The sequence below is a fragment of the Gadus chalcogrammus genome, chromosome 13, assembly GCF_026213295.1.
Source record: "Gadus chalcogrammus isolate NIFS_2021 chromosome 13, NIFS_Gcha_1.0, whole genome shotgun sequence".
NCBI classification, from domain to species: domain Eukaryota; kingdom Metazoa; phylum Chordata; class Actinopteri; order Gadiformes; family Gadidae; genus Gadus; species Gadus chalcogrammus.
In genome coordinates, this window is record NC_079424.1 from 18155935 (window position 1) to 18173215 (window position 17281).

A 17281-nucleotide genomic window follows, 5' to 3' on the forward strand; every position below is an offset into this window, starting at 1 on the left:
GTGTGTCTGTGTGTGTCCGTGTGTGTGTGAGTGCATGCTTGCGTTCCAGCCTGGAGATGAAACGCTGACTCCCAGGGAAGGGGTTCAGTGCTGGTGTTTAACTAGATTTAAAAGGTCACATTGAGCTTGTAGTCCTATTCACTGTGATCCACACACACACACACACACTCCGCGTTCCCATTGTTCTCCATTGACCTCTAATGACGCTCAACCCCCTGTGCGCTACTCCTGCGGTTCCTCTGTTCCTCCTGTAGATTTACACGCGTTAAATCTCCCCGACAGGAAGAGGCTGGGTCTGAGAAGGAAACGGGAGCATGGGACTCCAGTGGAGAACACAGGCCACATGTTCTCTGTTAGGTCTTCTCAGCGCCCCCCCCCCCCCCCCCCCCCACACACACACTCACACATACACAGTGGAGAATCTGGTGAGAGATACAATCTAATCAATCTGAAAATGCGATCATTCCAGCAGTAGCTGGAGTCAACCGAGGGAGACTAAGCGCAGTCGAAAGGGCAAAATGTGATCGTCCGTGTGTTGCTGGGGCACACAGCTGTCACTTCGCTAGCAATAGCATACGTTCATTTTAGGGCTGGGACGACGCGTCGACGTAATCGATGACGTCGACGCATAAATTACGTCGACGCGGAAAATGTGCGTCGATTAAAAAAAAAAGAAAAAAAAAAAGATGGGCGGCGCCGGAGCGTAGTAGCAACGCAAGTGGCTCCTCAGACTTTCATAAGTGCAAGGCGCCATGCACTCGTTCCTCTAAAGTATGGGAATTATTTAATGTAAAAGGAAACGATTCCGTGATATGTCGTCTTTGCAAAATGGAGATGACTTTCCATTCTAGCACCACAGCAATTCACCAGCACCTGAAGAGGCGTCACCCGGTAGCAGCTGCAGATGACCGAGCACCGTAGAATTCTAAGAATGCATTACTTTGCACTTTTATTTTGGAATTTAAAGGCAATAAACATGTATTGAAATGTTAAGGAATTCATATTTTTTCATTCATATATGTAAATCAACATGTATAAATTGCTATTAGTCAATTAATGGGGAGATAATCGATAATCGAATCGAATCAAAATCGAATCGGACTGAAAAAATGAATCGTTAGATTAATCGATGCATCGAAAAAATAATCGCTAGATTAATCGTTTAAAAAATAATCGTTTATCCCAGCCCTAGTTCATTTCATCATATCGGTGTGAAACAACAGAAAGACGGCGCCGCCGCGCCAGCCTTTGAAACATGCATCATGTAACCAACTAAACATAATCAAATATTAAACAGACATGTCAGGATCTTTGCAATCCAACACCCCATTCATAGACCCCATTCGTAGAGTGCAAGCGTACTCTCATCGAAGCATGCGAGTATCTAGTAGGGCTTCTCTAGAAGGCGTGCCCTACCTTCTTGAAGAGGCGTCCAGAGTCCTCGCTGACCTGGGCGAAGCGCGGGATGATGTTGTTGAGGTAGAGGTCGGACAGGGTGGCATGGTCTCGGCTCTCCCTCTTCACCTGCGCCAGCAGCAGGTTCCAGCAGTTGACCGCTGACAACACACTCTGCTCCTTCCTACAGACGGTCGGGGGGGAGACGGAGAGGGAGGCACAGGGGAAAGGGAGAGACGGTGAATCCGATTAGGACTTGATTCAGTTCATTTTACTGATAGGCTAGGTCTGTCGTTCTCAACCAGCTTCATGACTGCAGCCCAAGATGATAATCCCTGTTTGCTTTCTCCTAGAATTGATAGTGGTTATACTTTTATACTAGAAATTGGTGCCAAGGGAAACACTGTTTGCAGTTGAAGGCAGTTTTTACTGTCATCATCAAATCGGAGATGGAAATTTGTTTTCAATCCAAGGGTGCATCATTTACTCATCACCCCATTGCCAGACAGGGTTTGCTGGATTTGTAACCTTTCAGTGATCCTTGTGAATTTCAGTCTATCTTTCAGTCTTAATTGCATACAATTAGGAGCAGTTGTTTGATGAACAGATTTCATCAATGAGAAATCAGACCAAACAGACTTCATGTAGAAGCAAGATTGCTTTGAAATAAGATCGATATGTAAATGGCGAAAAATTGGGATAAATTGGGCAGTCCTCATTAAAAATGTCAGAGCTCTTGCTTGTGTTTAGTCCAATATTTATGATATGTTAATGTCCATGCTAATTATGGAGATCCATCAGTCCTGCCCTTTGGCAGACCGGCCTCACCGTATAACTACACGCATGCCAGCGGCTATACAATGGCATGTCATGCTGCTGGATTATAGCCAAATACAGCCAAGGACCAACCTGACACACTGGCACACACCCCTCTGTACCACTGGTATGCCTGAGGGCTAAAATAGCAGGACCTGAACTCAAAACAAACATCAGACACATACCGCTTTTGTGTTGGTATCCGTCTATCTGTTTGTAGGAAGACTTCAGATGGATGGCTGAAATATGGTAATGTGTAACAGGTGAGGTCCACTAGCTTTCTGGCAGATTGTGACAAAGACAACATCTTCTTCCAGGACACAACCCGCTTTAGCCAACTCTGTGTGTGTTGCGTAATTGACCAATCGAAGGCTAATCATTGGGTGAAATTCACAGTAAAACCCCGGACTATAGACAAGCACACAACCCCTCTCCCCCCACGGCACTCTGACCTAGTTAACGTGAAACTTGGGGAAAAAACAAACGGTGCCAATCAAAACACGTCAACAGCGAACATGTACAGGATGAGGGTAGGCGAGAATGTCCAGATAGATGTACTATCCGTGCATGAACAGACACATCTCAAACGTTTAGTGGAGAATACAACCATTGTACAAAACACACTGACCCCTGCCAAACCCCCCCCCACACACACACACACCGTACACACACACCCACAGACACATAATCTATCACACATAAACCCTTTATAATATACTCTTAAATCCTGCTACATGTTAAGAAGTAGGAACATCAACATAAGTCTGTCCCTGTACAGATTACATGACATCGGTTCCCCCAGTCCCTCCATCTGTGTGTGTGCGGCCAAGCAAGTTTTGTGTTGTCAAAGATGACCGAGGGATGATCTAGTTGGTAAAATGGATTAGGAGTCAGGCTAAGTGGATAAAGGGAGACCTTTGTATCACTGAGAGCAGCTCTAACTGGATACGGAGAACACAGCGCTGCAGGGCATATACGTCACCCACAGAATACACACACAAATGCACAACCACACGCACACACACACACACACACATACACACACACAGAGGCTAGTGGAGTATTGACCCATGCAGACAGAAGGTCAGTGAAACAGAGAATTCTTTGATCAAGAAGCAGAGAGAGAGGGGTGGGTGTCAGCGGGTGTGTGGGGGTACACTGCTGGGATGAGTCATACAGAGTGATCCAGTATGCTGGACCTCACCCTCACTGGACAGATGGTCAGATAACCAACAGACCCGCCAACAACAATGGCGTTAAAACATAAATACCATGGCCACATCAAGACTCTCTCTCTCTCTCTCTCTCTCTCTCTCTCTCTCTCTCTCTCTCTCTCTCTCTCTCTCTCTCTCTCTCTCTCTCTCTCTCTCTCTCTCTCTCTCTCTCTCTCTCTCTCTCTCTCTCTCTCTCTCTCTCTCTCTCTCTCTCTCTCTCTCTCTCTCTCTCTCTCTCTCATTGCCCAATTCTGGTATTTACTGGACCATGAGTTTAGTTCCTCTTGCTCAACGTTGCCATCAGCCAATATGACATGCCCTTCCTTGGTCTGACCCAGGTCCCCATAGCAACGGCACGGTGTCACCGTCTCCTAGGGTGAAATGAAAAAAATGTCCCTGCCACACATGATGCAGGCACCTAAATGCCACTTCCCTATAGAGATCCCAGGGCCTCATCATGGAGGACCGAGACGCGGGTGGTTTTGGCCAAATGCCCTTCACACCGTTTTAGACCAACAAGATGCTGATAAGAGCATGTCGTATTAATATAGGAGAGACGGCTGGTGGACTAGCAGTACTAGATAATAAATAAACAATACCCAATCAGGAGAACAGTAAACCTGACAGACAACCTATCTACAAGGCTGTGTACACTACGTAGCTAGAAGAGTTTGAAACTATGGGGTACAGCTGCGTCGAAGGGGGTAAGGCACACACACACACACACAAAGGAGTGAAGTCATGTGGCCTTGCCTAGCGCTGCATTCAGTCCTTTCCCAAATAGCGGGAATTCCTGGTTGCCTCCAAAGAACCGCTACATACAGACCCCCCAAGCCCTCTTCGCTTACACCGCCTCAAGCACACCACACACACACACACACACACACACACACACACACACACACACACACACACACACACACACACACACACACACACACACACACACACACACACACACACACACACACACACACACACGCTGGAATTCCAGAGTGGCACCCAAACTACTGCAGCAAAGGCTGCGGGGGGGGGGGGTAATCAGAATGGTTCCCTATTTCCTTGTTTGGCGCAACGATGTCAGTTTGCGTGCAGAAACAGAGCTGATGCCAACACTACTAACTCTACAGCCCTCCCCTTCCTGCCAACCATCCCCCAGAATACCACACCAGGGAAGGGGTCCCCCTGCAACATCCCCTATATCGATCCAAGCTGGGGGGCGTAAGACTGTGCGCCTCAATTCTATGCCGAGGTCAGGTTTTATCTAGAGGACGTATCGATTTTTTGGTGTGTGATATTTTTTCTGCGTGTGTGCGATCGTCTGTGTGTGTGTGTGTGTGTGTGTGTGTGTGTGTGTGTGTGTGTGTGTGTGTGTGTGTGTGTGTGTGTGTGTGTGTGTGTGTGTGTGTGTGTGTGTGTGTGTGTGTGTGTGTGTGTGTGTGTGTGTGTGTGTGTGATAGTCTCTCTCTGTGTGTGTGTGTGTGTGTGTGTGTGTGTGTGTGTGTGTGTGTGTGTGATATTCTCCGTGTGTGTGATAGTCTCTCTCTCTCTCTCTCTCTGTGTGCGTGTGATAGTCTCTCTCTCTGTCTGTCTGTGTGTGTGTGTGATAGTCTGTCTGTGTGTGTGTGTGATAGTCTGTCTGTCTGTGTGTGTGATAGTCTGTCTGTCTGTGTGTGTGATAGTCTGTCTGTCTGTGTGTGTGATAGTCTGTCTGTCTGTCTGTCTGTCTGTCTGTCTGTCTGTCTGTCTGTCTGTCTGTCTGTCTGTCTGTCTGTCTGTGTGGTAGTCTCTGTGTGTGTGTGTGTGTGTGTGTCTGTCTGTCTTAGTGTGCAAGCATGGTTTCGCCCAACAGAACCACAAAGGAGAAAGGAGTGGGAGAAAGGCTGAGAACTGTAGGGTGGGTCAGAGACAGAAGGGGGAAGTAGAACAAATAATATCCAACACCCCGGTATTTCTTGATCTTACTGCTACAGAGACATTAATAAAAAGCAGAAGAAGGTGGAGCTTCACTGCACCTCCCCCACCACAAGCTTCCTCAGTTGGACCCGTCGGGGGTTTCAAATCTCCCCTCATCTTCATCGTAATGCATCTCATCGCATCGTACTCTCTGTGGGTATTGAGAAAGGCGACACTAAAAGTGAATCCAACAAAATATAAAACACACCCAACCACTCAGCGTTTCCCTTCCTGCAGCAAGATCTCTCTGAAAAGGACCAGGATGAGCCGGTGGTTCGGCGTGTCCCTCCCTGACAGACAACACAACGCCCGCCCCGCGGTGCAACATACACCATGCTGCTAAAGCTGATGAGATCCAGCATGTGTTTGGACAGAGAGACACCGAGACAGACGGAGAGATTCGCTTTACAGACAGACAGAGAAATATAGTTCTATAATCGATAGGGGGGGGGGATAGAGAGGGAAAACAAATAATAAACAAGAGCTAGCAGACACCTTTGGGTGCGATAGTGATTCCAGTACAGACAGGGTTACACACATACAGGGGGAGATGCCAGCAACCATTCAGAGCACAAAATCACCACCTGGCATTACTGGCACTGAAACTAGCATGCGTTTGCACACGGGCCTGGTGCACATGCAGACACACACAAACAAGAAGAAAGAGACATCCACACGCAGTGCTCCCATCACGGCAGATAAAAGGCAGGGTGAGGAAGATGTTATAACTAGATCAATCTGTGAAGCAGTTTAATGAGATGTGAAGCCGTCCTCCACACGGGTCAGCAGGTTGCTGCCTTACGTTCCCTGATTTTTGTCTATCTATGCCCAAAACATGTTTGATTCTCTTAAAGAGAAACTGTCCGTAAAGGGTTGATTTAAAAAAATGATGAAATCGTTCTCCCTGCATGTGCTGTGTGTGTGAGTGTGACCCACGTACTTGAGCAGATGTTCCTTGGTGCTGCGTGTCTTGGTGAGGAATCTCTCCGACAGCTTCTCCAGGTTGCGGCTGTAGTCCATCTCGATCTCAGCCTTCTTCCGGAAGAAGTCCTGCAGGTCCTGCAGGAGCTGCACCCTCAGCTCACACTGCTGGTCCAGACACTTGAGCTGCTCCACCAGCTGGGCACGGATCTCTGCCAGGGGTAGACATACAGAGAGAGAGACGGACAGACAGACAGACAGAGAGAGAGACGGGGACAGAGAGACCGAGAGAGAGAGGAGACACGGCGACACAAAGGGTAGACAGAAAGAGGAGGGGAGAGGAAGGGGGATGTTGTAATTAGCAATTTCCCAGGACCAAATGAAGCTGTACAAATTACAACAAGCATTCATTCATAAGTATACATATGCAGCATTAGCACACGTAATTTTTTCCCCTTTATGCCTATAAAAAAGGTAATCAGGCACAGCGTCGGCAGATTAGATGCAGAAACTGCAGTTCACAGCATGGGGCGCTGTAATCAACGTGCGTGCCATAACAATGTGCAAGACATTAACCCCCCCCCCCCCCCCCACACACACACAGAGCTGAGGTTCACGAGACTGTGACTGAGTTCTAGCAGAAACACCTGGAGGAGCCCAGAGCTAGGCCTGCAGGGCCCAGCTGGATCCCAGCAGCCCTGCGTAACACAGACACCCTGTCGGCTGCTTCTTCTGCTTTTTCCAGACATGCATGTCATAGCATCCTCCTGCATTCTCTACCCCGGCACACTGATCCACACATCTCCAGCGTCAGCCATTTATCCCGGCTTATCGCTTTTCATTCGCATCCTCTTCCTCCCTCTCATCCCCTTTCTCCTCCCTCCCTCCCTCCCTCCCACTGCACTTAAGTCAGGCCTCAAATTAATAGAGAGCACTCAGTGCAGACACACTGGGTAACAATATTAAATCACTGCCTAGCGCAAAAGACCTCCGGAGGGTAAGCTGTTACGCAATCTTGGCGTTTTGCTGCATGGAGGATGTGTGTATACAAACAGAGGTGGGCACACGCACACACACACACACACACACACGTTGATGATAAGCTGGATCAGTTTTGACAGCTGACAGACTAATGCTACACTCTAACTGCTTCCTGCCAATACAGAGACGACTACCCAGGACTGAGCTTTCAACCGGGATAGGACACACACACACCACACACACACACACACACAAAAAGGGATAGATATCCAAAAGTGAGGGTCTGTCAAGCTCCAGTGTGCCCGTCATGGCGCATCCGTCTCCGCTAGCTGCTAATCTCCTACCTTTGCACCTTTGGCTGTGGAGAGAGCAGATGGCTTTGGCCTCCATCGGAGCTGCTGCACCATGCAAACAGCCCACCATCAGAAACACAGATCAAAAGTAAGCAGCGCAGTCTGCCCGGCTCACAGGCTCTGTCGATGCAGGCTTTGTTGTCTCTACCAGCTGAGAGAGCAGTTTCTGCTCAGTGCCACAAAGAGAAGTGGGATTTTTTTGTTTTTCAATGTGTCTGCAAATACACATCAAGCTAACGCTCCTCCCCGAGGTTTAGCTCCAGCACGAGGCAACTTCTCTCTTTCCTTTGACCCTGGGGGTGTCTGAGAACCACACGCACGCGCCCGCAAGCACACGCACAAGCACAGGCACACACTCTATAAACAGACAGACAGACACATACACAGTGCACACCCACCCATAAACCAGCACAGACATTCACAACACACCCACCCATAAACAGACACACAGAGGATTACAACAGGACCCCACGGCATTCTTCTCAGTCATACTTTGGTTGATTAGAGGCCAAAATAAGGGAAGTTTCTCTCTCTTCCCTCTGGTTGGGTTGATGACCTCATTCGATTAAGCCCATAAAGATGTAAAGTCACACAAATGCTTATTTTGTAAAAAGACAGACAGATACCTACAGACTGTATGTGCTAATGACTGTGTTGGAAAGCATGCTTTTGCAACATGTTTTTTTGTCTGCAAAAGAGTGGCACCCAAGTTCAGCCCGTAATGGACACGGTGAAGTTTTGCACCCACAAACACACACTGCCTGTGTTTGTGTGTGTAGTTTGCTGATCACACGTTGTTGTCAATGACGGGAAGTGAGTCAACTTCCCGCCTCTTAGGGGTTCAACAAAGGCACCCCAAGCCTGTAATATCTCTCTCTCTCTCTCTCTCTCACACACACACACACACAAACAAGCTAGTTTTAGATATGGCCAGAGGAGGGAGAGGAAGCTAAAATCAACAGCAGAGGATTGAAATGACGGTAAGTGACGCCACACGACCCCAATGTGCAGCGGAGTGTGAAGGAGTAACGGAAAGGAGACTATTCGGGGTTGGGGAGGGAGGGGGAGGTTCTTTAAATGTGTTTTTAATTAATGGATCTCAAATGCATTTAGTGTGTGTTGCATGCTCAATAAATCCTCCCCCTGCCCATGCTACACCCCCCAAAACATCACTCCTGCGCACCACTCAACACAACAACCAACACACTAATGTTGAAGCACAGAAACGCCTTGAAATGGTTCAACAACTAGAGTCTCTCCACGGGTCCATGCAACCCGACATCTGTCCATCCGTCTTTCCTGTGGGTCAGCACTGTATCCATCTGTCAATCAACACAGAGGCAGAAGATTGCAGAAGATTCCCACCAAGTAGGAGTCCATGACTTTAATCTATGAGGCGGTCAGCAGCCTTTGTACACACTGGGAACTCGGGACAATAACTGGAATGTGACTCCTACTATCCCATGGCCGCCGACATGGCCCTGCTCATATTTTCCAAGGCAGATGAGAGCGAGTGCTTTCTTGTAAAAAGGGGATCTGGGAATCTACTTGCTGATGTACTTTTCCTCCTTTGTTCCTCCTTCTTCTGTTCCCTCTGCAGTGCTTACTGCTGACTCGTATAACCTCTGCTAAGAGCCTCAAATACGGCAACAAAAATCACATGGAGCAGCTAACTACGGTAGCTGGTCAACACACATGGGCTGGGGAATGGGGGGAATGGAGGACCATGGTGGACAGGAACAGAAATCAAGAGACATAAATCCATATCAATTCTAGGTTTCCGTGTTGTCCTCTGAGCGGACTCTAGTCAAGATTAAAGTAGGACTGAGCCACCTAATGGATTTCCCTTTCACTCTCTCACACGCCATTTGGCCCCAGACAGCCCTCTTGATCATTCATTATTGATTTGTTTGTTTAGGAGGACACAAAGAGAAACAAGAGAGGCGGAGACAATGAAACGAGATAGACCGAGGGAAGAGGGTTGATGGATGGATAAAACGTTTTTTATTTTATTCTATGTTTGTCCAGACATATTTGACTTTGACACATCCTGTCTGCATTCTGTGTAAAGTCATGTTCAATGCCATCCTGCTCCTAATGTGCTAATTTTTTCGGCCTCGGTTACACCTCGTTTCATTGAAACCTTTGTGATCGGATGCGCCTGATCAGAACGAAGGTCTGAGGTCCCTAACCCTTGAACTCTGTGGCCGGTTCCGTCTTTGGAAATTCAGCAGATATCCATGCTCTAAGTTAGCGCTGTGATGCAGATATCTAAAGACAAAGTCACCAGTATGAGTCCAAGTGTGTCTACTAGCGGTGTATACCTGTAATTAGTCCGCCAACATTCTGCCCAGATAGGTGTCCACACACCTTCGTAATCCCATTAGAATGTGAGCTTGACCTCCTCTGGGTCGGGTCTAGCTCAGGGGTTTTCAAACTTTGTGCGTTTGTGGACCACTATTTGTAATCAAGAATTTTCGCGGACCACCTGGTAAATACACATGATAAAATGTTTCACCATACCTCCTACCTGAAATACCAGCAACTCTTAAAAGGCCTGCTAGCACTCACAATAACTGGTCATAGCATTTGTACAACAGGCTTGTTAAAATATTGTTGGCTGCACACAACAGATGCCACATATTTTTATGGGAACTTTCTGGTAAAATGAAGGTTAAAAAAAACAACTTATTTTATATTTAATTTTCTTTTCCATGACATCCTGCAGTACCGCCAGGCCCACACTTTGGGAATGACTGGTCTAGCTCATATTATATTCCTTCTGACTAAGAACAAACCCGGGCCTTCATCCCTGCGGTTCTTGCTATTGATCTGAGGTGAAGCTAACATGACAGGGGCTGACGGAAGCGACACCTGGCCTGTAGGGTGTTGTTTGGTCTCTAGAGGAGCCGCACATTACTATTTCCATTCTCCATACATCTCAATACGCAAGACGCGGATGCTCAAAAACCCACACAAATAGTGTCCAACCTGTCAAGTCACACATATCACTTGTGTTGTGTGATACCATACACCCCCCCCTTCCTCAAACTCACACACAAACACACGAGAGAAGGTCAAATGGGCTGATAAAGGGAGATACACCAGGTACCCTAAATAAAGATAGTTGGTGTTGCCCTTCTTGTCGAAGCACCCGTGTTTTGCGGGGAGGGGTACCACTGCCATTGATTTCTCTGAGTGCCTGAACTGATAACGACACAAGGGGCCCGTCTGTGTGTCTTGTGTCTGGGTGTCAGCACCGGCTCATGTCTGCCTGCTCTGTCAAGCGGCACGGCCTGGTGTCCCCAGTGCTGTGGAGAGCGCTGCGTGACCACCTGGCCTCCGTCCTCCTCACCCATCCTCACAGATGCCAGCCCAACCCCCCCCCCCCACCCTGGTTGTTGGTTGTTGCCCAGAAGGCCAAAGTCAAAGGCTCAGCCACAGAGACTTTGTAATAGGCTGCTTCAGTCGGGAACATCAACAGACTCCTAAATGTCAAACCATCGTTTATTATGGAGCTCATAATCATTCCTGTCACACTGGATTCTGTCTGCAGCTTTCAGTAGGTCAATTGCTTGTAAACCCCTTTTTATAAAAATCGCATTCCCTGAATGTTGCGCCATTGTAGGGAGCCTTACCTTACTGGTTGGCTTAGCTGATTATGACCTGTTCATGCATATAACCTGGTGTGAACTGTGTGTAAAAGCTCCATACCATACCCTAACCCAAGGAACTTTGAATTAACTATTTAAAGAACCAGAGATTCACAATTCACTTTTCATTCTATATTTAAAAGCATGCCAACGTAATACAGCCTCTGTCAAAGAATCACACTAACTTAGGGTGACGGTCTGAGATGGGTTCAGCAGACACAGATGAGATCAGTGAAAACTCCCCGATCGAAAGGTCATGTTGGATCCGGCCAGCCATTGCCTGGGGAGGTTCCTAAGCCACTGCAAAGGGCATCTGGTTTCCCCAAAACCATTACCATACGCTCTCTTTAGATGAGCCTTACACCGACCCCCATGCCTTTAAATATGCTTAAAAAGGAGAGAAGCCTCCGGATCTCTAAAATGCCCTGGAGGCTCTGACCGATGGCACTGATGGAGCCAAGGTCAGGTCGTGACAGACACTGTATGATGAGGTCAGACCAGGCGCCAATCTGGTCAATTTCAATATTTCCGGTCTGCTTCACAACGGAGATGCCCAGATGTCCTAGGTGTCCTTGTCACGGTCGCTGGGTTGTTCACCAGAACTCCATGGTGGTAGTGGGCCGCATAGTCCTATTAGTAGCCCAACCAGGTTGACAAGCACCCCAGGAAGCTTATCCACGCGTTAGAGATGTCGAGCACCGTGGGGGCAGCTGTTGTGAACCCCCCCCCCCAACCCCAATGTTCCTCTCTAGGGAAGTCTAACCTGGAGCTTCGCCTGACAGGTATTCCTCTGACACTAATTGGGGTAGAGGCTACCAGAGTGCTAGCACTTCACCCGTTTGCTGCTCACCCAGACATGTCCTTCAGTTTGCCTTTACCTTTCTCCGCCTCCCATCCACTCGAGTCACATCAGGGAATGTAACTGACGTGTAGTCAATCCAAATATTCATTATAACGGCCGAGTTCGGCTGATTTTATCGAAGACGACGCTATAAATATGAACCGAGGCTGCGTTTTTCTCCCCCATCGACAAGTTTGCTTTCAACAACCCTACTCTTTTATTTTTTTGCATTGCAGTATGGGGAGAGATTGAGTTTTACCCGTTGTTTGTTGCTCCAGGGGCTGATACTGCAGCACAGAGAAGTGTGTGTGGGGAAGGGGAGGGAGGAGAGGGGAGAGGAGGGGAGAGAAGAGGAGGGGAGGGAGTGATGGCTTAGCAGTTGTACCACTGTAAGCTCACACTCTATTGTCCTCATAAGAAAATAAAAAAAACTAGCGGGAGACAGGGCGAGCAGACGTGTAGCAAAAGGGGCACGGGTCTACCAGTGTGCGTGCACGGGGAGAGGGCTGGGGGTGGGGTGGACATGGTGAATAATATGTCCATTCATTCCTGCCCTCACAGGAAGACAGGACAGGGAGACAGGAAGACAGCAGGAGCAGTTCATTGGTAGTAGGGGAGCAGAGGGGAAGGGAGAGGGGGGGGCACTAAAACAACTACAGGAAGAGTGTGTGTGTGTGTGTGTGTGTGTGTGTGTGTGTGTGTGTGTGTGTGTGTGTGTGTGTGTGTGTGTGTGTGTGTGTGTGTGTGTGTGTGTGTGTGTGTGTGTGTGTGTGTGTATTAAGACTAGACCCAAGGACGGGGGGTGCAGGAGGCCTTACCCCCCCCCCCCCCCCTGGTCAGGGTTAGGAGCGGGGGGCAGCCTCTCTCTCCGAGTGAGAGAATGGGAGTAAAAACAGGCAGTAATCCAGTAAAAACATCTAAAATCTGAACCTGAAACCCAGTGTGTGCTGACTGGGGAACAGGTTTTTCAGGCAGTTTAGTCGGTAGTTTGAGGCATTAGGTCAGTTGTGCGGCCTTATAAGATTCTTTAGCGGGGTGGAATCTATTAGTTCCACACACACACACACACACACACACACACACACACACACACACACACACACACACACACACACACACACACACACACACACACACACACACACACACACACACACACACACACACACACACACACACAGAGAGTAGAGGAAGAGATAGAATTACAGTACAGTTTGAGGGAAAACTGTTTCTGGAATGGAAAGACTCCAACCAATGCCTTTTCCATAGGTCTTGGACCTTTCCTCTCAAAACAAACACACACACTCGGGCCTTTCCTTTCACACGGAACTCAATGTTTTCAGGGAAAGCAGTGTCGCCTTAAAGGAGGCAAGTTAACCGGCATAGACCTTTTTTTCTTACATGGAAAACCCTGCGACCGCCAAACCGCAGCAGACTTGCGTTACTCTAGTAGGAGCGAGGGGTTGGGTGAGAAATATAGGGGGGAGGGGAATTGAGGAAGAGAGATTTAGGGTTTGTTTTAACCATCATGGCTCACGTTATTTTCTTTTTTCTTTTCACCAAGCGGCGTTGCGTGGAAATCAATGTAGGAAACTTTTTACTACGAGTGGACACTCCATCTCTGGCTAAAAGGGAGGAAAGGCAGGAAGTCCTGTGATGACTACACAGGAGGTGACTACACAGGGGAAACGGATCCGGTAGTTTCCTCTTGCCATGTGGGCTGACACGGGGGGTCTTCCCACTCTACTTGGCTCGAGAACCGGGAGTTGGGGGGAGGGGGAATTGGGGGCAGAATGGTCAGGGGTCATCGTGGGTCACACAGCCAGCGACGGAGGTCAGTCTCCCATAACAACTGACCAAAACAAAAAACACTACAGCGCTATCAGTATTAGCTGGAACTAACCTCCCCCCAGCCCCCAATATAAACTCATCCAGCCTGAACCCCTTCTGCAGAACATCCCCTCTGACTGTCTTCCACACTGAACCCTCCTTCTTCCTTCTTCACCCCAGGATGCCACCTGGGACTGGCCCACATTGTTCCCCTCTCTCAAATAGCAGGACCACCTCCCCCTCTGGCCTGCAGCATCAAACCCAACCCCAGAGTCTACCAACGCTCTGATCTAATATGATGACAGAAGAGATCAGTGGAGATTGGGGCAGGCTTTTGAATAATTAAATGGCTGTGCTTATTAAAAAGGTAACCAGCTACTCCTTCATTTAAAGTCTCCTGCTTTGGCCTTTAAACTGCCTCGGAGCACGTCAGTGGGGAGGACAGCTCATGGACTCTAGTTGGGATAAACAGCTGACCGGGGCACACGTACCATCTACAGAAATTCAATAAACTAATGAGACTCTTACTTACCAATTACACAAAACAAACGTCTTATCCTATGAACGGAAGCAGCCAACCAGCTTGTGTGTCCCTGAACTCTCTCTGTGTGTGTCTCTCTCTGTGTGTTCTGCATCTTCAAGGCCACCCCATCCACCTGGATTCATCTCGATTTCCTGTCACCGCCGGACAAAGCCATCTGGACCCAAGTCTGCCGCGCGCACGCACGCACGCACACACGCACACGCACACACACACACACACACACACACACACACACACACACACACACACACACACTTTTGCTGCAGGCTCGCACATGGGTACCATCAAGTGGGCTGAGCCATCTGTCTGAAGGGAGAGGTATCAGACCAAAAGGAATGACAAGTGCCTATGTATGCATGCACAGACACACTAATGACACCGCCCTGGGTGTGCAGGACCGGACAATATTAATCTGGCGGGGGGGTCCAACTGTCTGTGGGTTTATTGGGTTTTTCAGTGTTTCCAAAGGCCCAATGCATAACGTCCCTGTTAATCAGCTTAGCAGCTAGACCAGGGATTTGCCTAATCTTCCCCACTAGCATTGGAAAAGGAGCATGAGGGTTGTGTGATTGCCTGCACTACTGTCTGTCTGTCCCACCACGGCCAGCCGGGTGACTTAGATCCAGCAGGACAGACTTGGACATGCCTCTGCCCCTCTCTCTCTCTCTCTCTCCTTCCTCTTTCATTTTTCTCTTCCCTCTCGATCTCTACTCTCCTCTCTCTCTCTCTCTCATCTCTCTCCCTCTCTCTCGTCTCCTCTCTCTCTCTCACTCTCTCTCTCTCTACTCTATCCTCTCTCTTCTCTCCTATTCTCTATTCTCTCTCTCTCTCACTCTTACTCTCTCTATTATCATATCACTATCTTCCTCTCTCTCTCTCTCTCTCTCTCTCTCTCTCTCTCTCTCTGAGCATTAGGCATTACAAGCATCTTCTGAGTCTGCGGATACTTTCGGATGGAAAATGAATGAATGAGTGTGGATCTCTTTCACTTGCGGACACAGAGTCATCTGGTAAAACATCTTGGTTTTCATCATCCTCGTTAGTGGCATGTTCGATGGAGGATTCCAATAATTCCACCAGAAGGATGGATGTTTATAAGTCCCGTCCAGACACCAGTGGAGAGCTCTCAAGTCATTACGCCTTCCTCTTCTCACTCATCAGCCTCTCAGTCACCTCAGCTCTTGCATTCTTCAGTGGATCTCCCTCTCTCTCTCCGAGAGAGCTAGAGCGAGAGAGAGGTGTGTTCACTTCCCGTCGTCGACTCGCCGGTATGAAGGATGGCTGCTGTCAAGAAAGCCCACCTAGCAAACGAGATGGAGGCCAACACACACACACACACACACACACCCACACACACAGATGTTGCGATAGTGCCAAACGTGCATGGGCGTGGGACTGCATTCGCAGCGTTGGCGTATCTATGCAGAGACGACTTATCGCTGCATTCCGAAGGACGTCAGGCTGCCGGAAAACGAGAGAGAATTGGGGGGGGGGGGGTGGGGCTGTATCTGCTGATGTCTGGAGATATTTACCTCACGACAATGGGGAGGGAAGGCGATGAAGGAGAAACATTGCAGAGATCGTTAACAGAGATCCCAATCTCCATGTTCACCTACAAGGTCACAGTCACTGACAGCACTGCCTTTGCCAGCTCCTTTACACTGTGTGTCCATGCCCCGAGATAGGGACCAACAGTTGGAGCCTGCCGCCAGGCAGCGATGGAAAGGAGACAGTGGAGGTATGGAGAGGCATTCTACTAGGACTGATACAAATCTAAAGGAACGCAGATGCAGTCTTCCTTATTGCACTGTGTGTGTGTGTGTGTGTGTGTGTGTGTGTGTGTGTGTGTGTGTGTGTGTGTGTGTGTGTTGTGTGTGTGTGTGTGTGTGTGTGTGGTGTGTGTGTGTGTGTGTTGTGTGTGTGTTGTGGGTCTCTTGCAGATACTCTTGCAGCCAGAGGTATGTTTATTTGTTTAACGATGCTGTGCTGTCAGCACGGTGATGTGAACAATTAAGGCTAAATATGGGATGATTCCATCGCTCATGGCTCCACATCTACGCCTGTGCCGGTGCTAAAGCATGAAATTGTGAACATCAATGAGTTGAAGGGGTCCAATAGAAGTGGAGCTCTAGGAGTGGGCCTTGGGGAAAAGAGTTGAAAGTGTGATATGTGTGGGTCAGAAAGGGAGAAAGCAAGCTGTGTTCACAGTTTGTTAGAAAAAGAGCTGAATCAGTCTCTGCAGCACACTGCAATCTCTTAATCACAAATCCCCTTCCCCCTTCCCTCGTCCGCTCCTATAGAAATATAGTAATTCTCAGGCTTTACAGTGTGTGTGCAAAGTGGTTAAAGAAAGAAGAAAAAAGAAAGAAAGAAAAAAGAAAGAAAGAAAGAAAGAAAGAAGAAAGAAAGAAGAAGAAAGAAAGAAAGCAAGAAAGAAAGAAAGAAAAAAGAAAGAAAGAAAGAAAGAAAGCAAAGAAAGAAAGAAAGAAAGAAAATTGCTGTGAATGACTCCTGCAGAGGTGCAGCTGAGAGCATCAGGGTTGCCGGTGACGACGTGCCAGCCAATGAAACAAACAGCCACCATTTTTCAACCAGTCAACCAGCCAACCCGTACTCTCTCTCCTCACACACACACAGGAAACAGCACAATATTCCACCAAACACCCACAGCTCCGCGTCTTCTTCCCTGCACAGATGCGTGCCATGGCTCGTCATCTGAGGCACAGCTCAAAGCTGCCAAGGGTGAGGGTGTGGTGGTTTGGGGGAGGGAGAAGGGA

General features: G+C 48.4%; 1 protein-coding gene across 3 annotated transcripts in view; it reads right to left on the bottom strand.

Moving 5' to 3' along the window:
- Positions 1-17281, bottom strand: part of srgap2 (SLIT-ROBO Rho GTPase activating protein 2) — an 82851-nt gene that overhangs the window by 21428 nt on the left and 44142 nt on the right. For 2 of the 3 annotated variants that reach the window (XM_056606405.1, XM_056606403.1), the window contains exons 1-3: positions 7628-8127; positions 6322-6514; positions 1417-1579 (exon numbers count right to left, since the gene is read on the bottom strand). In XM_056606405.1, the coding sequence (XP_056462380.1) occupies positions 1417-1579; positions 6322-6514; positions 7628-7706 (435 nt within the window). In that variant the 5' untranslated portion in view covers positions 7707-8127. Of the gene's footprint in view, positions 1-1416; positions 1580-6321; positions 6515-7627; positions 8128-17281 lie in introns of those variants that run through there. The other variant, XM_056606404.1, reaches the window with a different exon arrangement.